General features: G+C 42.1%; 5 gene segments (V, D, J or C); 2 read left to right on the top strand and 3 right to left on the bottom strand.

Moving 5' to 3' along the window:
• Nucleotides 1–1,425: 1,425 nt before the first annotated feature.
• On the top strand, nucleotides 1,426–3,322 carry LOC117598034 (Ig kappa-b4 chain C region-like). The segment is given in 2 exon segments: nucleotides 1,426–1,567; nucleotides 2,833–3,322. Coding segments are annotated over 2 exon segments (453 nt in total).
• A 6,180-nt stretch (nucleotides 3,323–9,502) lies between these two features.
• LOC117598161 (probable non-functional immunoglobulin kappa variable 6D-41) lies at nucleotides 9,503–10,121 on the bottom strand. The segment is given in 2 exon segments: nucleotides 9,503–9,930; nucleotides 10,042–10,121. Coding segments are annotated over 2 exon segments (420 nt in total).
• A 3,030-nt stretch (nucleotides 10,122–13,151) lies between these two features.
• LOC117598153 (probable non-functional immunoglobulin kappa variable 6D-41) lies at nucleotides 13,152–14,125 on the bottom strand. The segment is given in 2 exon segments: nucleotides 13,152–13,877; nucleotides 13,994–14,125. Coding segments are annotated over 2 exon segments (420 nt in total).
• Nucleotides 14,041–16,227, top strand: LOC128318744 (Ig kappa-b4 chain C region-like). The segment is given in 3 exon segments: nucleotides 14,041–14,199; nucleotides 14,896–14,959; nucleotides 15,690–16,227. Coding segments are annotated over 3 exon segments (534 nt in total).
• A 5,238-nt stretch (nucleotides 16,228–21,465) lies between these two features.
• Nucleotides 21,466–22,087, bottom strand: LOC128317035 (probable non-functional immunoglobulin kappa variable 6D-41). The segment is given in 2 exon segments: nucleotides 21,466–21,851; nucleotides 21,967–22,087. Coding segments are annotated over 2 exon segments (420 nt in total).
• Nucleotides 22,088–23,638: the final 1,551 nt, after the last annotated feature.

Genomic DNA, 23,638 nt, shown 5'->3' on the forward strand with positions numbered 1-23,638 from the left:
ATGACTACCAGTAAAGACTGGGTCTGATATCTTTCTAGTCCAGACTGTAGATTAATGCAGTCAATCAGTGACAGTCATGACAAGTGATTACACTTGGTGAAACAACCTCTAGTTAAGTCAAGGGCATTAAAGCTAATCTATTTAAGCATGTGTCGCTAAGACAGCAGTAACATACTGTATCAGCACTGACTGAACAAAGTGGATTGCTTTCTCAATAATGATTTTTTTCCTATTTTCTTCTAAAATGCAGATGTATCAGCAATAAGTACAGTAAGAACACATTGCCAACTGAAATTACACAAAAAAAACTATCAACAGAATTATTGGTTTTGTGTGGTTTGAAAAAAAAAGGAACTGGGTAACAGCAAGAACAGTTTTTCTATTTAACATATTTGCTATTCCGAAGACTCACAGCATGATTACGGACATAAACACTTGATTTACTCTTGACGTCTATGTGTGTTTTAATGAGAGTATATATCTATTATTTATACTTATACCATGAGACTGATTGAGTCTCTCAATGAATGTTATAAGGCTCATCTCTAATGCCTTCATAATAGTAACAGCAAGTTAGTGATGAGGAGTAAAATTGGATTTCGCCCTTATTCAGTATCACAACCAGCCATCACTGCAGATACTGATCTGTAATCTCTAAAGGTGTTGTTCTTTCTAAAGATGTTTCAGGTGTGACGGGTAGCACCACGACTGACAAAACTGGGAAAATATTTATCTTACAATAGTGGATGTGATGGACTGTGTGCAGTGTGGTGTGATGATTATTGAGAGATTTCTAATGTGAGTTGTGAGTTAGTGTGGTGAGGTTCCTCTCCTCCACAGAGTGTCATTGTGTCGTATCACATCCTCCAACTCAGCACCTGCAGTCGCTCCCAGCTGCAGCAGTGCAGTCTCTCTACAATCTGACTGAGGGAGGTTTTTGTATGACTCTATAACACTGTGTGAACCAGTAGCCACTGATGGAATGGTAACTCTGACAGTAGTAATCTGCTGCATCTTCAGTCTGGACTCCACTGATGGTCAGAGTGAAATCAGATCCAGATCCACTGCCACTGAAACGAGCTGGAAAACCTGACTGTAACTGATTTACAAATTTAATCAGTAGTTTAGGAGCTTCTCCAGGTTTCTGCTGATACCAGTGTAAGCGGTCACCATGTGAGTCTGTGTACACTGCCTGACTGGTTCTACAGTTGATGGTGACCGTTTCTCCTGGAAGAGCAGATTTCACTGCAGGAGTCTGAGTTACTGTGGCTTGACCTCTGCATTCTGTAAAAATATATTTAATGTAGCATTAATTATAAGTTAAATATAATAATAAAAACAATAAGTGTATTTGTATGAACAGATAATTGTAGAGATAAAATATGAAGCAGTGTCTGACCTTGAGTCCAGAGGATCAGTGTCCAGATGAAGACGGGGATCAAAGTCATGGTAGCTGTGGGTGAAGTTGCTGTAGCAGCAGCTCTGAGTCATGAAGTGTTAAAGTCACAGCGCTATAAACACTCCCAGAGCACTGAAGCATGTGCTGCCAATGCAAAGTGTCCTCTAAGTATGGAAACACCTTTACCACATTCCCCCAATCTTACTGTAATTCTAACACTACTACAGAGTTATTGTGTGAATTTTGCTTCTGGGGTCAGATGGGGATTTTCTGGAAAATACTTTTAGGTCTAAGATGCATAAATAAGTGAATTAGAGAGAGAAGCTTAAACTTTGACTGGTTGGTGTTTGTACTGAATGTTAATGAGTTTCTCACTGTAGTGGATTTATGGTGGAAGAAGCAGCATCAGTGTTGGCAGTGAGTAAATACACACTAATATTTTTGACTGTAAATTAATGTTTAGATTATTGTAGGACTTAAATATCATATCATAAATTCCTATCAGTCTACAGAAGGAGTTCTCACTTTATTATTCCCACTTTAGCTCAACACATTCAGCCATAAATTGCAAATTTCTCATTAGTGCATCAGCATTTTTACTCTGTGAGGCATTATGGGTAAAACCTGTGCATCTGCAGATCTACATTTTGTGAATTTTTAAATTTGATTGATTAATTTGTATGTTTTACACACTAGATGCATCCTCAGTTTAGACTGACAAACTTAGTGCTCAAAAAAAAAAAAAACACTAAAACATAATTAAAAAAAGTCAGAGTGTTAGTGGTTTAATCAGCAGATGTGAACAGAAGTTGGTGTTTTTTAATTGTTTTGTAATAAGAGGTTTAAATGGATGGAGAGAGCAGTGAGTTTATAGCAACAGGGTTTTTGTACAGCCACTAAACCTGGTTGTATTGTATCACTGTGGAGGACTTTTGGTGGAGGAAACCTGTTTCCTAATTACTGAAATGGAGTGTGTTCAGATTAATGACTGAAATGGAGCGTGTTCAGAATGTAAGAATATAGTTTATATTTTTTCTTCAGATCAGTTCTACTCATATGTTTTTAACTTTATATTTGTCAAAAATCCTGTTTCTCAAATGTTTCTTATTTTAGAAGTTTGACAAAATGTATTTGACTACAGTTCTAGTAGCTAATTATAATTTAAGTCTACAAACAAAATATACATCATTGTTCGTACATATTACTGTGACATTTTTTTGTTGAATTAACAATTAATCTTAGAGGCCATGAGTTCATTAAATGCTGTTGATGTTTCTGATTATTGAACACTCAGTATAATTCATATACAGTATATAATTTTAATGTCAGTGAGCGGAAATGAAGCCTGAGTGACTGACAGCTGTCTAGTCCTGTCTCAACTGTGTGTGTGTGTGTGTGTGTGTGTGCGTGTGTGTGTGTGCGCGTGTGTGCAGGTCTCACCCAGCCCACTGTGACAGTTCTGCCCACCTCCAGTGTGGACCTGCAGCAGGAGAAAGTCACACTCATGTGTGTGGCCTATAAGGGCTTCCCCTCGGACTGGAGGCTGAGCTGGAAGGTTGATGGGAGCAGCTTGAGCTCGGGGGAGAGCCACAGCACCGCCGTTCTGCACGCGGACGGCCTCTACAGCTGGAGCAGCACGCTGAGCATCCACCAGAAGCAGTGGAGGAACAAGGTGGTGACCTGTGAGGCCTCCAACGACAACCAACCTACAGTGGTGAGCTCAGTGGACAGAGAGCAGTGCTAAGAGCTGTGAGCTCACACACACTTTACTCAGCTCACATTCTACTGTGTGTTACATGTGGCCTTGACTGCTCAAATGTCCCACTTTCATAATTTCATTTACATTATTAACGGGAGCTCACACACTCCTCAGTTTAAATCAGCTCTTCTTCTTACTTATCACCTAAATATGTGTTAAGTGTGTGTATCACTGCAATGTCCTGCTTTGAATTATTAATAAAAGCCTTTGAATCTGTAAACACGTTTGCTGCACTTTATTGGTTATGCACATCATAAACAAATCACCAATGAATCTATTTTACTATCTGCTATAGAACCTATTTGTCCCTGAGAAACACACCTGATGGTCTCCACGTCCTTAATGAAAATGTACCCAAATTATACATCGTGTGTGTTTATTAACATAGTCTGTGTGTATAGGTATTTATGTTTTAAAGCAATGTAATTGATATTATTTTAACATTAACACAGACTTCCACCTAAATCCTTGTTCTACATTAACAACCAACAAGACAGAACATAAATTATAGCTGAATAACAACTGCAGGCATAACAACTGTATAATAGCAATAATAATAATAATAATAATAATAATAGTTCAACAATGGGATTTTATTCCATAGTGTTCCATAATTTATTCCATATTCCCAAATAATCTCCACTCTTCTGGGAAGGCTTTACACTAGATTTTGGAGCGTGGCTGTGGGGTTTTGCTCGTTCAGCCACAAGAGCATTAGTGAGGTCAGGCACTGATGTTGGGTGAGGAGGCCTGGGGCACAGCATTCCAGTTCATCCCAAAGAGGTGTTCAGTGGAGTTGAGATCAGGGCTCTGTGCAGCCCAATCGAGTTCTTCCACTCCAACCTTGCCAAACCATGTCTTCATGGACTTCATTTTGTGCACAGGGGCATTGTCATGCTGGAAAAGGTTTGGGCCTCTTGGTACCAGTGAAGGGAAATTGTAATGCTACAGCATACAAAGACATCCTATACAATTGTGTGCTTCCAACTGTGTGGCAAAAGGATGCAGAAGGCCCACACATGGGTATGATGGTCAGGTGTCCACAAACATTTGGCCATATACATATATATATATATATATATATATATATATATATATATATATATATATATATATATATATATATATATATATATATATATATATATATATATATAAGCCAAAAACACTTGTAGGCTTCAGTTAAAAGAGGATATTAAATGTTTTTTTTTAATTTGACAACAAAAAGGTTTACATACTGATAACACTGTGTACAAAGTATGGCCTCCGTTGTAAAAAAAAAAAAAAACTAGTTATCTGTCCCTGGTGCGGCATCGTCCCTGAAGGCTCCGGCGCTGCCCACCAAGCCGCTGCGGACCACCTCAGCGCTGTTGAGCAAGGCGGGTACCAGCAGGCTCGTACGCAGGTGGCGGCATTCCAGCGGTTTTGCTCGTTCAGCCACAAGAGCATTAGTGAGGTCAGGCACTGATGTTGGGTGAGGAGGCCTCTCGCCGGATGGGGAGCCTCAATGCCCTCGGGAGGTCGATCTGCCAACCCTGCTACCTATGGTGCTTCAGGGCGCAGCAGTCTCCGGAAAGCGTTTCTCCCAGTTCTCGCCCGGGAACGTAGCGGGTCTGGGAGGCTCGCGGCCTCCCAGGAGGCCTTCGGAGCAGCTAGTTCGGTCGTTCCCTGTCGGTTCGCCGCTCCAGGGCACCAAGCTAGCCGCTCTCGCTGTACCAGAGGTCAGTCTCAAGAGGCTGATCCCCTTAGTGAGCTATTTGGCAGCGTGGAAACTTCTGCCGAATGTGTCTCAATGGGTCCTGCGTACTGTAGAGAGAGGCTATCGAATTCAGTTCGGCTCTCCTCCGCCTCGCTTTTCTGGGGTTCTTCCCACTCTCGTGGGTCCCAAGCAGGCTCTGGTAATGGAACAGGAAGTAAACACTCTCCTGAGGAAGGGGGCGATCGAGGTGGTCCCTCCTCGCGACAGAGAGTACGGGCTCTACAGCCGGTACTTCATTGTTCCCATGACAGTCGCGAGAGTGAGAGAAGGCCAGTCACTCACTGTGAAGCAGTTTCAGAGACTGCTGGGTCTGATGGCAGCTGCGTAACGTAATACCTTTTGGCCTGCTGTACATGAGACCCCTACAGTGGTGGCTCAAGACCAGGGGGTTCTCCCTGAGGGGAAACCCGCTCCTCATGATCAAGGTCACGTGGCGGTGCCTATGTGCCTTAGACATGTGGAGGGAACCTGGGTTCTTGTCTCAGGGCCCGGTGCTGGGAGCTCCTTGTCACCGCGTAACGCTAGCGACGGATGCATCTCTCGCCGGATGGGGAGCGGTCATGAGTGGCCACTCTGCCCGTGGTCTGTGGAGCGGCCGCCATCTCACTTGGCACATCAACTGCCTGGAGATGCTGGCTGTGTTTCTAGCACTGAAACACTTTCTCCCGGACCTAAGAGGTCGCCACGTGTTGGTGCGCACCGACAACACGGCAGTGGTCTCTTATATCAACCACCAGGGACTTCTGCGCTCGTGCCCCCTTTACAGGCTGGCGCTCCAGATCCTTGTGTGGTCCCAGGGGAAACTCCTCTCACTGAGAGCAGTTTACATCTCTGGCCGTCTCAATATGGGAGCAGACGCCCTGTCGAGGCAGGGGCCGATGCCTGGGGAATGGAGGCTCCACCCCGAGGTGGTGGAGCAGATATGGCGCATGTTCGGCTGAGCTCAGGTGGATCTGTTTGCGACTCAGGAGACGTCGCTCTGTCCCCTCTGGTTCTCTCTGACTCATCCAGCTCCCCTAGGACTGGATGCGATGGTACAGACGTGGCTGAGGCCGCGTCTGTGCGTCTGTATGGAGAGAGTGCGCCGGCACGGGGTCCGCTTGCTGCTAGTAGCCCCGTTCTGGCCGGGCCAAGTATGGTTCTCGGACCTGATTTCCCTTCTCGACGGCTCTCCATGGGAGATTCCCGTCAGGAGGGACCTCCTCTCACAGGCGGGGGGCGACATCCTTCACCCCCGCCCGGAGTTGTGGAAGCTGTGGGTGTGGCCTCTGAGGGGGCACAACTCAGAGCTTCCGGTCTCTCAGCCGAGGTTGTTGGGACCATCCTCCAGTCCAGAGCTCCCCCAACAAGGAAACTGTATGCCCTGAAGTGGAAACTTTTCACCTCCTGGTGCAGAGACCGCCGGTTCGACCCTGTTCACTGTCCAGTTGGTACAGTGCTGGAGTTCCTGCAGACCTGTCTCTCCGCAGGGTCAGTCAGTGTGCGGGCACCCCCTGGTTACACGTTTCCTCCGCGGTGCGCTGAGGCTCAGACCTCCAGTGCGATCTCGGGTCCCTCCTTGGGACCTGGCCGTGGTTTTAGAGGCTCTCTGTAAACCCCCCTTTGAGCCCATAGAGGAGATTTCAGACCGTCTTTTGACATTGAAAACTGCCTTTCTCTTGGCGATTTCCTCTCTTAGGAGAGTGGGGGATCTTCAGGCCCTCTCTGTGGCCCCTTCTTACTTAGACTTTGCGCCTGGTCTGGCCAAATCGTTCTTGTACCCCCGAGCGGGGTACGTACCGAAAGTTCCCTCCTCGGCACCACGGCCAGTCGTGCTGCAGGCCTTCTGTCCTCCTCCCTTTCGGGAGCCCGACCATCGGAAGCTTAACTGTACGTGTCCAGTGCGAGCACTGGATGCGCACGTCCACAGAGCTGCCCTGTGGAGGAGGGCGGACCAATTGCTCGTATGCTTTGGTCCCCCGAAGAGGGGTCTTCCTGCTACCAAGCAGACCCTCAGCCGGTGGATTGTGGAGGCCATTTCCCTGGCTTATGAGTCCTCTTGTCTCCCCTCACCCTTGGGAGTCAAGGCTCACTCTACCCGAGGTGTGGCGGCGTCGAAGGCCTTTCTCGCAGGTGTGTCCATGCAGGACATCTGCAACGCGGCGGGTTGGTCCACGCCCCTGACGTTTGCCAGGTTCTACGGCCTGGATATGCGAGCCACTCCCGGCTCTTCTGTCCTTTTGCCTAGAGCTCTGCCCTTTCCACACTAGGCAGGGATTTGTAAGTCTGGCGGCGTGGGCATACTCGTTCCCATAGCGTTTCGACGCAGCTCGAGGTCCTGAAGGGGAACGTCTCCAGGTTACGCATGTAACCATGGTTCCCCGAGGGAACGAGACGCTGCATCTCAGTGCCACACTTCTGGCATCCCTGCCGCGCTTGCCTCATTTCTCAGAAGCTAGCGCGGCGTTTGCCGCTTGGGCTTTTATGCTTCCGGGTCGATACGTCACCCAGCCAGTGACGTCTCGCCCATCCGTTGGACTGATTACACATGTTATTTAGAGCGCGGTCACGCTGAAGGTGTTCCCATAGCGCTTCGACGCAGCGTCTCGTTCCCTCGGGGAACCATGGTTACATGCGTAACCGGGAGACGTTTTAATTTGGTGCATAAATCTTAAAATGTGTTTCTGGGTCAAAGTGACTAAAAATGATGGAGCACGTGATAATCACAAAATTAGTGCAATGTTTATGAAAACAATGTAGCATAATAAGCCTACATTTCTTATAAAGTAACAGCTCACTTAAAAAAATATATTATGTTTTGTGCTCAAAAATGTATGTTGAAAGAAAATTATATTGTAAACATTGTCTCACTTATACATTATATAACATTGTCTCATACATTATGTGCTGCTATTACCTTATGAACTGTAATTATAAGCTGCTACAGTGTGTTCATAATGTAATAAATTTCTCATAGAATTAGGTATTACTTCATGTGAAAATCATTATTACATTAAAACATCATCACTTTATGAGCTCAAGATTTTATTACATTATTAACATTGTATTACATTTATAATGTAATATTACGTTATGTGCAGTTATTACATTTGTACATTACGTTACAAGAGTCCTCTGTTGCTGTGATCAAATCTCCATGATTTAGCTGGTCACAGTGTCACTGACCAACACTAGCACAAACTCCACACCATGCAGCTGCAGCCATGAGGTGTTCAGACTGCAGAGAACAGCAGCACTAAACAGAGAGCTGAAGGACCAGAGCAGAGTAAACTCCCTAACCATCGACACGAGCAGTGGGGCACATACACAGCCAACAGAACAAAGGACACTGTGCCTGACCCATGCCTAACAGACATGCATCAGGCCCTGAAACACCAAAACCAGGAAAGTCCACCACTCAGGTACGGGACTGTTGGAGCTCCACTGCAACCAGCAGGTAGTGAACTGATTGGTGTGAACTGATGCTGTAAACATGTTAGAAATGTAATGTAAGTAGATGAGAGGTGGCATCTCAAATCTCCTCCTCTGAACAGGCCAAATATCTTCAAGAGTAAAACACAAATTTATATCTATATTACATCACAGCAGGGCCAGCTAGTGTAAATGTGACAGTGGGGATAAGCCTTTCCTCTCTTACTGAAATAAGCCTTTAAAATAATGTTCAAATTTTGGCCTCCATCTTGGCTTATTAGCTTCTAGTAAATTTGCTTCTTAAAGTGGATGAGTTTGTACTTTTGAGGACCCATGAAAAACAGCACCACCAACATTTGTAAGAAAAATGACTTTTAAGTTGTAAGAAAAAGAATTTTATGAAGAAGTGAGGCAGATTTCTTTCTAGCCCAAAAGCTGAGAATGTTTTCCACGAATTAACTTCATTTATGTAGTCTTTGTTCATAAATCAAACCTATCTAAGGTCTTTAGATGTACTGCAGAATTAATTTTATCATTCATATTTTCTGATATGCTGGAGTTAATGTCAAACACCACAGTGAGCCAGTGTGTCCAAACATCAGCACAAAACTAGCACTTATTAGTAAGACAATGTCAGAAAGACATGAAACCTAACCATTAGGTAGGAATGTTGTGGTAATGTAATAGTGGGTTTTCTGGAGGTGGGATGAGTGAAGGCTGTTGAATGATGGGATTTTGCTGTGACACAGGAAAATGTGTATATGCACAGAAACAGAATTGTATGAAAACCAGTCTGTGTGACCAGGATAGTTTAGATGGTGTGCATGTGTGAGTGTGTGTGTGTGTGTGTGTGTGTGCGTATGTGGGGTGGAAGTGAGTGTATAGGAAACCAAATTCTGAGACAGCAGATAAGCTCAGATGGATGGAGTTAAAATGTGAGGAGTGATATCAGATAGAACAGGAATGAGTTTGATGATCAGATACTGATTTGTTTTTGTAAAGCTGTGATGTGTTCTGCTGTTACAGTTAGCACCATGACTTTGTAGAAAACTACATAGGTTGTGGACATGATCGACTGCGTGCAGTGTGGTGTGATGGTAATTGAGAAATTTGTAATGTGAGTTTTGAGTTAGTATGGTGTGGTTCCTCTCCTCATTGAGTGTCATTGTGTCGTATCACATCCTACAACTCAGCACCTGCAGTCGCTCCCAGCTGCAGCAGTGCAGTCTCTCTACAATCTGACTGAGGGAGGTTTTTGTACGACTCTATAACACTGTGTGAACCAGTAGCCAGTGATGGAATGCCAACTCTGACAGTAGTAATCTCCTGCATCTTCAGTCTGGACTCCACTGATGGTCAGAGTGAAATCAGATCCAGATCCACTGCCACTGAAACGAGCTGGAACACCTGACTGTAGCTGAGTCGCAAGTTTAATCAAGAGTTTAGGAGCTTCTCCAGGTTTCTGCTGATACCAGTATAAGTAGTCACCAGATGAGCTCTTGGCCACTGCCTGACTGATTCTACAGTTGATGGTGACTGTTTCTCCTGGAAGAGCAGATTTCACTGCAGGAGTCTGAGTTACTGTGACTTGACCTCTGCATTCTGAAAAAACACACAACATTGCAGCATGAAACTGAAATATTATAATAGAAACAATAATTGTATGTGTACGAACAGACTATTGTAGAGATAAACTATGAAGCAATGCCTGACCTTGAGTCCACAGGATCAGTGTCCAGATGAAGACGGGGATCAAAGTCATGGTAGCTGTGGGTGAAGTTGCTGTAGCAGCAGCTCTGAGTCATGAAGTGTTAGTCACAGTGCTATAAACACTCCCAGAGCACTGAAGCATGTGCTGCCAATGCAAAGTGTCCTCTAATTAATGAAAAACCTTTACCACATTCCCCCAATCTTACTGTAATTCTCACACTACTACAGAGATATAGTGTGAATTTTGCTTCTGGGGTCAGATGGAGATTTTCTGGAAAATACTTTTTTAGTGAATTATAGAGAGAAGGTTAAAATCAAACTGATCAAAAGATCATGAGATATTCCTTTTTATTTCATTTTTGTTTCAGTCCAAAAGAATTCAATATCCACTTTAAACCATGCCTAGTAGTCTCAGGTGGTATCAGTGGTGTAGCTATTCTGAATAAAGCTTCAATGTGGAAAGCGGGTCTCCTTTTAGTGAAGTGTCTTTTGCCGCGTTCACAACTGCCATTAGCATGCGTCCTGGGTGATCAGATTATAAGTGGACAGTGCTAAGTACAGATGTGAACAGGGTCGAATGTGTCTTGTAGATGCATTGTGATCCATTCACTCAAACCACATTCGAAGGTGCTCTGGGATGCATATAGCTACATCACATTTGTAGTGTGAATGCAAATGCGTCTCGAAGCGTCCCATACAGCAGCGAAGGGCTAACTAATTGTCTGTGTCATTGCCCTAGCCAGAAAATCTATAATCATTGTGAAAATGTTTGTTTGTAAATCTCATGTTAATAGCAGGTGTGAACAGGGCCTCTGTCAGCGATTTGGAACAGCACCTTTAACAGCAGGTCGAGTGCAGCGCTGTGTGTTGTGCTTGAGTGAGTTTGGCTGAAGAACCATGAACATCTGCTGAAAGTGTTGATCTATTCTGGGATTCAGAGCTGTTCATGCAAATATGTGTGTCTGTGTTCCACTGAGTAAATCTGATGCTTTAGGTACTTCTGGGTGAGGAGGTTCGTTTTCACTTCGTATTTCTCTGATTGGTCAGAATTAGCATAAAACCATTAAAAAATCTAACGTATTCCAATAAAATACATTAAAGAACAAACTGATTCAAGAGAAAACATTTAAAAATTATGTTTTAAAAAATGTTATGTTTTTAAAAAATAAAAAAGAAGAAGGACCCAGAAACTAGGACCTAATCTAAGAACATTTAGAATGAGTTCTAAAAAAAAAAACAAAGAATCACATATCAAGGCTGTAATAGAGTCCTATTCAAGAACAGAATCTGAGTATGAGCAGAGCAGGTAATGTACTACACACACCCTAATCCCTTCTTAACACTAGCTGTGGATTGAGAACACAGGGCTGTCTGTCAGCCAGCTTTGTAGCCTGTTATTCAGAGAAATTAATGAGGTTGTTACACCCAGTGCATGAAGACATGACTGTGAAATGTCCAGAAAACAGTGGAAATTACAACTGTCACTCAAATCTCCTGATGACCTTTACTGAAGTTCTCACTCTCCTCTCTTTATAACAGAGGGAGAAGAAAGAGCTCTAATTGATATTTAATCTTTATTCAGTCTTGATCATGTAGTGATGGGTGTGTCAGCATCATCATGGCCCAGAGACAACAGACTGCCCTGAGCTAATCATGACTTAACTAGTAAGCAGCTAGTTCCAGGAATGTTGTATATGACTTTCAGCCACTTCTGAAGGTCCTGACTATGCAAAATTCATGGAAAATAAGATATGCTTTAATCACTTTTATATCTCTTTGGATAAAAGCAATAAATCAGTAAATTAAAAATCAAGGATAAAAAAAACTTTAACTGGATGGGAAATATGTGAACATCTTACTGAACTGAAAGCAGGTGTAACTAATCAAAGTTACAATATGTCCATACATAAATGTACACAAGTGTGTAAAAATAAAATGTGAATGACTTGAGCTAAAATTAGAAAGCAGGACGTGTATTATTTCAATGTGGTCTCATACAATGTCACGGAAATTAGTGGCTATGGTTAGGATTAGGGCAGGCTAGTGTTCATACGTTTTCTTACGAACTTCATTCATATAAAACTGAATGAAATCTAATTACCTTTCCTCATAAAGACTCAGAATCTTAATAACATACACATAATTACACAGAAGAACTCAAAGTGGACTAGGAGTACAACAGAACAGGACAACAGGTGAGACAAACTGGACACGAAACTTCTGTAATGACAGAAGTGAAAAAAATGGTCAAGGATCATGGATAAAGCTGGGTCATCAGCTGGAGAAATCAGATATTATTAGAGCCGTGCCTCCACGCTATATGTCTCCTGACTCAGCACCAGCAGACAGGAGGGAGACCTGAACCACAGGATGGAACAGGAAGTAGAAGTACACTCTCCCAAGCATATTTTCATTTACAGCATTTGGCAGATACTCTTATCCAGTGTCACTTACAGAAGTAGAAGTGCTTTGTAGTCTCCATAAAAAATACATCCTCAGGGTCTAATAAAATATTAGGAAGCTAAATTCCTGTTAAAGAGGAGTTAGTATTAGTACAGCAACACAACAACAGCACAAGACGAGGTTTTTAATTAGTGCTCATTTTAGTGCTTGGTGATGGAAGGGAGTTGGTCTTTGTTTGAAGATAGTGACTCAGCTGTTCAGTCAGCCAGAGGAAGTTCATTCTACCACCTGGGGGCCAGGACAGAGAAGAGTCTTGATGCAATATAAGGAGAGAAGGTTAGTTAGTTTTCTAGAGCTACCTAGAGTCTGCTTGTCTAGTCAGATGTGTAACCCAAGAATCTTCTCCATAGGGATCACAAAATCTAGACATGAGGATGCATCTCCAGGGATATACAGCAGCTCAGTCTTGCTGAGATATAAATGGATGACGATAGGCAGGGCAGGGAGAAAACGGGGGAAGATACAAAGTAATGATGTGAAAAGTAGAGTATGGTAATGCTAATATCTAGAGCTGATGAAGGATGGATGAAGACCAGGTCCAAAAAAGTTTAGATTATTGTGTGTTAGAGGGCAGCTGTTAAAGGAGGAGCTACACCAGTGACTGAGCCAGAATCTGGAGCAGGGCCAGAGTGTGACCTGAAACACACACAAGACAGACAAAGAGAATGAGCCTGCAACTAGATTCATAACAGTAACTGATATCAGGTCAGGAGCAGCTACAGTAATGGGGGCAGGATTAGTGATAGAGACTGAAAAAAAAATTATCCACTAAACAGTTTCAGTTATGACAAATAGCACCTCAGCAAACTAAAAAAAACGAATTATCTTACAGTAGTGGATGTGATGGACTGTGTGCAGTGTGGTGTGATGATTATTGAGAGATTTGTAATGTGAGTTGTGAGTTAGTATGGTGTGGTTCCTCTCCTCCACAGAGTGTCATTGTGTCGTATCACATCCTACAACTCAGCACCTGCAGTCGCTCCCAGCTGCAGCAGTGCAGTCTCTCTACAATCTGACTGAGGGAGGTTTTTGTACGACTCTATAACACTGTGTGAACCAGTAGCCAGTGATATCATGCCAACTCTGACAGTAGTAATCTCCTGCATCTTCAGTCTGGACTCCACTGATGGTCAGAGTGAAATCAGATCCAGATCCACTGCCACTGAAACGAGCTGGAAAACCTGACTGTAACTGATTTACAAGTTTAATCAGTAGTTTAGGAGCTTCTCCAGGTTTCTGCTGATACCAGTGTAAGTGGTCACCAGATGAGCCCTTGTACACTGCCTGACTGATTCTACAGTTGATGGTGACTGTTTCTCCTGGAAGAGCAGATTTCACTGCAGGAGTCTGAGTTACTGTGGCTTGACCTCTGCATTCTGAAAAAGAAATATTGTAGGATGAATTAATAGTAACTTAAATATTATAATAGAAACAATAAGCGTGTGTGTATGAACAGATCTTTGGAGTGATAAAATATGAATCAGTGTCTGACCTTGAGTCCAGAAGATCAGTGTCCAGATGAAGACGGGGATCAAAGTCATGGTAGCTGTGGGTGAAGTTGCTGTAGCAGCAGCTCTGAGTCATGAAGTGTTAAAGTCACAGCGCTATAAACACTCCCAGAGCACTGAAGCATGTGCTGCCAATGCAAAGTGTCCTCTAAGTATGGAAACACCTTTACCACATTCCCCCAATCTTACTGTAATTCTAACACTACTACAGAGATATTGTGTGAATTTTGCTTCTGGGGTCAGATGGAGATTTTCTGGAAAATACTTTTAGGTCTAAGATGCATAAATAAGTGAATTAAAGAGAGAAGCTTAAACTTTCACCAGTTGGTGTTTGTACTGAATATTAATGAGTTTCTCACTGTAGTGGATTTATGGTGGAAGAAGCAGCATCAGTGTTGGCAGTGAGTAAATACACACTAATATTTTTGAATGTAAATTAATGTTTAGATTATTGTAGGACTTAAATATCATATCATAACTTTCTATTAGTCTTCAGAAGGAGTGGAGGAATTATTCTCACTTTAGCTCAACACATTCAGTCATTTATTGCAAATTTATCATTAGTGCATCAGTATTTTTATTCAGTGAGGCATTATGGGTAAAGCCTGCGCAATTGCACATCTACCTTTTGTGAATTTTCAGCTTTTATTTTGTGTAATTTATCTGTATGTATTACACACTAGCTGCATGCTCAGTTTAGATTTACAATCTTAGTGCTCAAAAAAAAAAAAAAAAAAACCCACTAAAACGTAATAAATTCAGTCAGAGAGTTAGTGTATTAATCAGCTGATGTGAACAGAAGTTGGCTTTTTTTAGCTGTTATGTAATAAGAAGTTTAAAAGGATGGAGAGAGCAGTGAGTTTACAGCAGCAGGGTTTTTGTACAGCCATTAAACCTGTTTGTATCACTGTGGGTCACTTTTGGTGGAGGAACCAAACTGTCTGTGGGCCGTAAGTAACCTGTTTATTAATGACTGAAATGGAGTGTGTTCAGAATAATGACTGAAATGGAGTGTGTTCAGATTAATGACTGAAATGGAGTGTGTTCAGAATAATGACTGAAATGGAGTGTGTTCTGATTCGTGTTATAAAGTGTAAATAATATACTTTATAGTTATTTTCTTTTTCTTCACATCCAATCAGTGAGATGTGATTTCTGTGTAAGAGCTTCATGTTTCTCAAATTTCCCTTATTTTAGAAGTTTCAGGAAATGTATTTGACTATAGTGCTAATAGCTAATTCTAATTTAAATCTAAAAACAAAATAGATATCAGTGTTTGTGCATATTACTGTGCCTTTTTTGTTGATTTATACTAACTACATTTAATATCTTCAAGACTGTGAGTCCATAAACAGAATTAAATGTGGAAGCGTAAACTGAATTTACTTAAATGGCAAATAATCTGTATTTTAAATGCTGTTTAATCAGATTATGAAATAAATGTAAAATTTTTGTTCAATATAATTTAATTTTATTGTCCACCAATCACCGAAATATTTATTATTGTGACTCACATTTAAAAGTATTTGAATTGAATGTGAAACGTTTTTGATGCTCCACTGAACTCAGTTCTGCTCTGTAAGATATAAAGGGAAGTGAAACACACACAAAGAGCTGAAACGAAGCCTGAGTGACTGACAGCTGTCCATTCCTGTCTCATCTGTGTGTGTGTGTGTGCAGGTCTTACCCAGCCCACTGTGACAGTTCTGCCTCCCTCCAGTGTGGACCTGCAGCAGGAGAAGGTCACACTCATGTGTGTGGCCTATAAGGGCTTCCCCTCGGACTGGAGGCTGAGCTGGAAGGTTGATGGGAGCAGCTTGAGCTCGGGGGAGAGCCACGGCACCGCCGTTCTGCACACGGACGGCCTCTACAGCTGGAGCAGCACGCTGAGCATCCACCCGGAGCAGTGGAGGAACAAGGTGGTGACCTGTGAGGCCTCCAATGACAACCAACCTCCTGTGGTGAGCTCAGTGGACAGAGAGCAGTGCTAAGAGCTGTGAGCTCACACACACTTTACTCAGCTCACCTTCTACTGCTTCACTGTGTGTTCACTGTGTGGCCCACTTTCATAATTTCAAGTGCGTTATTAACGGGAGCTCACACACTCCTCAGTTTAAATCAGCTCTTCTTCTTCATTATCACCTAAATATGTGTTAAGTGTGTGTATCACTGCAATGTTCTGCTTTGAATTATTAATAAAAGCCTTTGAATCAGTAAACACTTTTTCTTTACATTGTTGATTATGCACATCACACACAAATCACCAATGCATCTGTCTCAGTATGTTATACAACCTGATTGTTCATGAGAAAGAATAATAATAATAATAATACAAGTAATAATAATAATAATAATAATAATAATAATAATAATAATAATAATAATGTTTGGTTTTACACCATACTGTCACTGGAGAATATAACTATATAACCTTTGGCTATATAATTTTCTAAGCGTCCTGTATTTTGAAATGTCTTCAGCCTGAACTAATCAAGATAAAGCATCTACACTGAGGATGTGGTTGAGTGGGAATGAAGTTGTAAAGCATTTATGTTTAAAAGAGAGTATGGGAATAGTTTTATATAATATTATGGGAAAGTTCATGTTACTTTCACCCATCTGCTAGTTAGGGACTGGTGTGATGCTTATGGAAATTCTGTTACACCTACTGTATTAATCACAACTGTACTCCTGTATGTTACACATACTGAACTGAAATAAATATTCAGTTACAAAAAATCATTCCCAGATAGCAAGCTGACATCGATCCATTGTTGATTTTTCATCAGAATCATCATTTTGGTTCAGATCGAAATTTCTATGTCAGATCCACTTTGAACTGTTATTAAAAGCTGACAGCTTGTAATGTTGAACAAAGTGACATTGAAGTAACATCTATTTATACTTCACCATGAAAGTACTTTTGCGGTCAACAATAAATAGATCCTTCAATACAGCGACATGCGCACTGACATGCAGTTGACCACGAAATCACAACGACCGTGAATATAACGGTTTGTAGCCTTCCAGAGGTCATTTTGGATCTGGAAAGAACCAGTGTGCCTTTGTATCCGGAGCCATCCTTGTTGTTATATCAGGTAAGGAAAGGAATAAATTCATATTACAGTATCGCAAAAGTACAGTGTTTGAGTGATTGTTTCTCCCAAATTAAAATATTAGCAAATAGTTTTAAAGCATTTAATTTATATCCTGCTTTATGTGCAAATTTTACTGTTATAACTGCTAGCCAACTTTGGTGAGTCTGGGGTTCCATTATTCATTATTCTTCAATTCTATATGCTAAGATTGTGTATTCACAGTGTAGCTGTTGAAATTATTCAACAGACCCATTTGGGTCTGAGTCCACCATTTACTGTTAGTCGACCATAGGCAGGCTTTATGCAGTTCTTTGCGCTGGCTAGATATGTACATAATCGTAAGGATGATGGCACATACATTTTCAAGTTTATGGTGTTTTGGAAAGTTTTACCCTTGAAATAATACTGTAAGTAGAAATAGGTAAATTCGCTAATGCTGTTAGCATTAGTAAATAAATTGCTGAAGATATCATTAGCTAGCTCATATTAGTTAGCCAACGTTAGCTATTAACAACTGTAGGTGGACTTTTGTGTTTGTCAGAGCCGTCCCCGTACTGTGGTAATATTCATGTTTCTGCCTTACATAAATACATATGGGCTGTGTTGTTATGGTATTTCGGACAGTTTTTTTTGTTTGTGTTAACAGCGGTAACCCTCTCTCCCACCCGCCCACCTCCAACACACGCATGCGAGAGCACCCAAACTTAGACAGATCTGTAAAAGTATGCCCCCATTAAGTTTTTTCTGGCTACAGCTCTGGTGTTCGTACTAGCTAAATGTTAGTATATGATGATAGTACATAAATGAGGAGGGTAGTTGGTGGTGTTGGGAAGTTTTACCTTTGAAATAATGCTGTAAGGCCAGTGACACATAAATGTTGTAGTTGATGATGTTCTGGGAAGGTTTACAGTAGAAAGAGGCACAAAATTAAGTCAATGATTGAAGCCAAAAAGTCAGAGATATTACAACAGTTTGAAGAGGCCTTCAGTAAAGAAAATTCTGTCTCAGAAGCAAAAAGTGTTACAGTAGTGAAAGATTATTTTGAGTACCCAAGGGTTATGGTAGAGTCAGCTAGTGCAGACTCCAGTGACTTAGTTGAGGTTCAACCATCTCCATCCAGTGATCCTTATGTTCCCCTTCAGGAACTCGAGCTGCGTCGAAACGCTATGGGAACGCCTTCAGCGTGACCGCGCTCTGAATAACACGTGTAATCAGTCCAATGGATGGGCGATACGTCACGGGCGGGGTGACGTAGCCACCCGGGAGCATAAAAGCCTGGGCGGCAAACGCCACGCTAGCTTTCTGTCATTCAGCAAGCGCTCTATGTGATATTGTCTGTCTATTGTTTGTCTTTCTGTGTTGTCTGCGGCATGCCTAAGGCCAAGGACAAAACGAAAATGAAATGGGGCAAGAGCGGACAGCGTTTTAGGCAGTGTGTTCCTCCCTGCCCGCATTATATTACCAGCGGGGATACACACAGTCTTTGCGTTGTCTGTTTGGGAGCGGAGCACGCAGAGTCAGCTCTTGAGGGAGCCGGCTGCTCGCATTGCGAGCGTTTCCGACATGAAAGAGAGGGACAGGGTCGTTCTTATGGACGCCCCGCTGGCGCCCTCTGGTCTGTTCGGTGACGCTGTTAGCTCCGTCGCCAAAGGGTACCAGCAGGCTCGTACGAAGGCGGCAGCTTTCCAGCGGTTTCTCCTTCGCCGCTCTCTGGCTCGTGGGGCTGCTGGGCAGGGGCAGCCCCCTCCATGTACTGCCTCCTCTCGCAGGGAGGCACAGAAACAGAGCGTCGCCTCCCGTGCTCCCCCGCGGCGGGACTGGGAGTCTCGGCATCGAAGGCCTTTCTCGCAGGTGTGTCCATGCAGGACATCTGCAATGCGGCGGGTTGGTCCACGCCCCTGACGTTTGCCAGGTTCTACGGCCTGGATATGCGAGCCATCCCGGCTCATCTGTCCTTTTGCCTAGAGCTCTGCCCTTTCCACACTAGGCAGGGATTTGTAAGTCTGGCGGCGTGGGCATACTCGTTCCCATAGCGTTTCGACGCAGCTCGAGGTCCTGAAGGGGAACGTCTCCAGGTTACGCATGTAACCATGGTTCACTGAGGGAACGAGATGCTGCGTCTCAGTGCCACACTTCTGGCATCCCTGCCGCGCTTACCTCATTTCTCAGAAGCTAGCGCGGCGTTTGCCGCTCAGGCTTTTATGCTTCCGGGTCGCTACGTCACCCAGCCAGTGACGTCTCGCCCATCCATTGGACTGATTACACATGTTACGCTGAAGGCGTTCCCATAGCGTTTCGACGCAGCGTCTCGTTCCCTCGGGGAACCATGGTTACATGCGTAACCTGGAGACATTTTAATTTAGTGCATAAATCTTAAAATGTGTTTCTGGGTCAAAGTGACTCAAAATGATGGAGCACGTCATAATCACAAAATTAGTGCAATGTTTATGAAAACAATGTAGCATAATAAGCCTACATTTCTTATAATGTAACAGCTCATTTAAAAAAAATATTATGTTTTGTGCTCAAAAATGTATGTTGAAAGAAAATTATATTGTAAACATTGTCTCACTTATACATTATGTAACATTGTCTCATACATTATGTGCTGCTATTACCTTATGAACTGTAATTATAAGCTGCTACAGTGTGTTCATAATGTAATAAATTTCTCATAGAATTAGGTATTACTTCATGTGAAAATCATTATTACATTAAAACATCATCACTTTATGAGCTCAAGATTTTATTACATTATTAACATTGTATTACATTTATAATGTAATATTACATTATGTGCAGTTATTACATTTGTTCATTTGTACATTATGTTACAAGAGTCCTCTGTTGCTGTGATCAAATCTCCATGATTTAGCTGGTCACAGTGTCACTGACCAACACCAGCACAAACTCCACACCATGAAGCTGCAGCCATGAGGTGTTCAGACTGCAGAGAACAGCAGCACTAAACAGAGAGCTGAAGGACCAGAGCAGAGTAAACTCCCTAACCATCGACACGAGCAGTGGGGCACATACACAGCCAACAGAACAAAGGACACTGTGCCTGACCCATGCCTAACAGACATGCATCAGGCCCTGAAACACCAAAACCAGGAAAGTCCACCACTCAGGTACGGGACTGTTGGAGCTCCACTGCAACCAGCAGGTAGTGAACTGATTGGTGTGAACTGATGCTGTAAACATGTTAAAAAACGTAATGTAAGTAGATGAGAGGTGGCATCTCAAATCTCCTTCTCTGAACAGGCCAAATATCTTCAAGAGTAGAACACAAATTTATATCTATATTACATCACAGCAGGGACAGCTAGTGTAAATGTGACAGTGGGGATAAGCCTTTCCTCTCTTACTGAAATAAGCCTTTAAAATAATGTTCAAATTTTGGCCTCCATCTTGGCTTATTTGCTTCTAGTAAATTTGCTTTTTAAAGTGGATGAGTTTGTACTTTTGAGGACCCATGAAAAACCACCAACATTTGTAAGAAAAATGACTTTTAAGTTGTAAGAAAAATAATTTTATGAAGAAGTGAGGCAGATTTCTTTCTAGCCCAAAAGCTGAGAATGTTTTCCACGAATTAACTTCATTTATGTAGTCTTTGTTCATAAATCAAACCTATCTAAGGTCTTTAGATGTATTGAGCAGAATTAATTTTATCATTCACATTCTCTGATATGCTGGAGTTAATGTCAAACACCACAGTGAGCCAGTGTGTCCAAACATCAGCACAAAACTAGCACTTGTTAGTAAGACAATGTCAGAAAGACATGAAACCTAACCATTAGGTAGGAATGTTGTGGTAATGTAATAGTGGGTTTTCTGGAGGTGGGATGAGTGAAGGCTGTTGAATAATGGGATTTTGCTGTGACACAGGAAAATGTGTATATGCACAGAAACAGAATTGTATGAAAACCAGTCTGTGTGACCAGGATAGTTTAGATGGTGTGCATGTGTGAGTGTGTGTGTGTGTGTGTGTGTGTGTGCGTAAGTGGGGTGGAAGTGAGTGTATAGGAAACCAAATTCTGAGACAGCAGATAAGCTCAGATGGATGGAGTTAAAATGTGAGGAGTGATATCAGATAGAACAGGAATGAGTTTGATGATCAGATACTGATTTGTTTTTGTAAAGCTGTGATGTGTTCTGCTGTTACAGTTAGCACCATGACTTTGTAGAAAACTACATAGGTTGTGGACATGATCGACTGCGTGCAGTGTGGTGTGATGGTAATTGAGAGATTTGTAATGTGAGTTGTGAGTTAGTGTGGTGTGGTTCGTCTCCTCCACAGAGTGTCATTGTGTCGTATCACATCCTACAACTCAGCACCTGCAGTCGCTCCCAGCTGCAGCAGTGCAGTCTCTCTACAATCTGACTGAGGGAGGTTTTGGTACGACTCTATAACACTGTGTGAACCAGTAGCCAGTGATGGAATGGTAACTCTGACAGTAGTAATCTCCTGCATCTTCAGTCTGGACTCCACTGATGGTCAGAGTGAAATCAGATCCAGATCCACTGCCACTGAAACGAGCTGGAAAACCTGACTGTAACTGATTCACGTATTTAATCAGGAGTTTAGGAGCTTCTCCAGGTTTCTGCTGATACCAGTGTAAGTAGTCACTAGATGAGCTCTTGTACACTGCCTGAATGGTTCTACAGTTGATGGTGACTGTTTCTCCTGGAAGAGCAGATTTCACTGCAGGAGTCTGAGTTATTGTAGCTTGCCCTCTGCATTCTGTAAAAATATATTTAATGTAGCATTAATTATAAGTTAAATATAATAATAGAAACAATAAGTGTATTTGTATAAACAGATGATTGTAGAGATAAAATATGAAGCAGTGTCTGACCTTGAGTCCAGAAGATCAGTGTCCAGATGAAGACGGGGATCAAAGTCATGGTAGCTGTGGGTGAAGTTGCTGTAGCAGCAGCTCTGAGTCATGAAGTGTTAAAGTCACAGCGCTATAAACACTCCCAGAGCACTGAAGCATGTGCTGCCAATGCAAAGTGTCCTCTAAGTATGGAAACACCTTTACCACATTCCCCCAATCTTACTGTAATTCTGAATCTACTACAGAGTTATTGTGTGAATTTTGCTTCTGGGGTCAGATGGAGATTTTCTGGAAAATACTTTTAGGTCTAAGATGCATAAATAAGTGAATTAGAGAGAGAAGCTTAAACTTTTACTGGTCAAAATGTCCAAATGAGAGATTTCTTGGAACATATCAAGTTTGCAAATGCATGAATGTAGTAGAGAAATGAGAGAAGTTCAGTCTTTCACTTTAATTCCATCAGGATTCAGACTGACTAAAGAGGAGATTTAGAGGCGACCAGCATTATAATGTTATTCTTTACTATCTTTATGTATCATGTATATTGTGTTTCTGACTGTAGAGATGAAGCTGATCACTAATCCATCATTTGGTGTTATTTCTCCTCCAGTCTTCTGCACTGTGTACAGTACACTGTGCTCCAGAGTCACACGTTTTTACTGAAACATCACTGTGTTTAAACACCAGAGTGACAAAGAAAACTAATAAAGAAATCTTTAACCATACAGTTGTGTTCTGTAAATATAACCACAATTACTGAACTCTGTGTGTGTGTGTGTGTGTGTTTTCACTGGAGCGTGAAAGAGGATTTTGTACGACGGCTTCATAGGAATGCATCACTGTAGGACACTTTTGGTGGAGGCTCCAAACTCATTGTGAAAAGTAAGTGCCTTCTTTTTCTAAAAGCTCATAGATTCATTAGTTTATTTGCAAAATGTAATTAAATGTGTAGATTTACTACTAATTTACTAATGATGTGACATTTATATAAAGAAATGGATCTTTTCTATAAAATAGAGAAAAGTGATGTGAAGAGGAGAGAGCTGCTTCTATAAAGGCTCTGCTTCTGTGTCATTTTGTAAAATTCTGTATGAGTCACTTCATCACCTTTTTAAGATTCATGTGAAATGTTTTTGCTTTGCATTACTCTAATTCGTCATCACAATGGAGATTTGTGTAACAGTGAAGCATGAACAATAATGATTTACTGTTGATTTCTAATTATCTTATGACTTTACCCTGGTGTGATGGTTATTTAGTGTTTTGTTCAGAACTTGTTCAGAAGATGGAGATGACATTATCAGAATTGTGTCCTGTTGAACTTTGTGCAGATAAACTACAGCATCTGCTCTGCAGCCATTACTGGTGTAGCTATGCTGAAATAAAGCTTCAATGTGGAAAGCATGTCTCCTTTTTCAGTAGTGAAGTGTCTTTGGCAGCGATTTGGAACAGCACCTTTAACAGCAGGTCGAGTGCAGCGCTGTGTGTTGTGCTTGAGTGAGTTTGGCTGAAGAACCATGAACATCTGCTGAAAGTGTTGATCTATTCTGGGACTCAGAGCTGTTCATGCAAATATGTGTGTGTGTGTGTGTCTTTCACTAAGTAAATCTGCCTCTTTAGGTACTACTGGGTGAAGAGGATCACTTTCACTTCTTATTTCTCTGACTGCTCAGTATTTGCATAAAACCAT

Source organism: Pangasianodon hypophthalmus, chromosome 9 (genome assembly GCF_027358585.1).
Source record: "Pangasianodon hypophthalmus isolate fPanHyp1 chromosome 9, fPanHyp1.pri, whole genome shotgun sequence".
NCBI lineage: Eukaryota > Metazoa > Chordata > Actinopteri > Siluriformes > Pangasiidae > Pangasianodon > Pangasianodon hypophthalmus.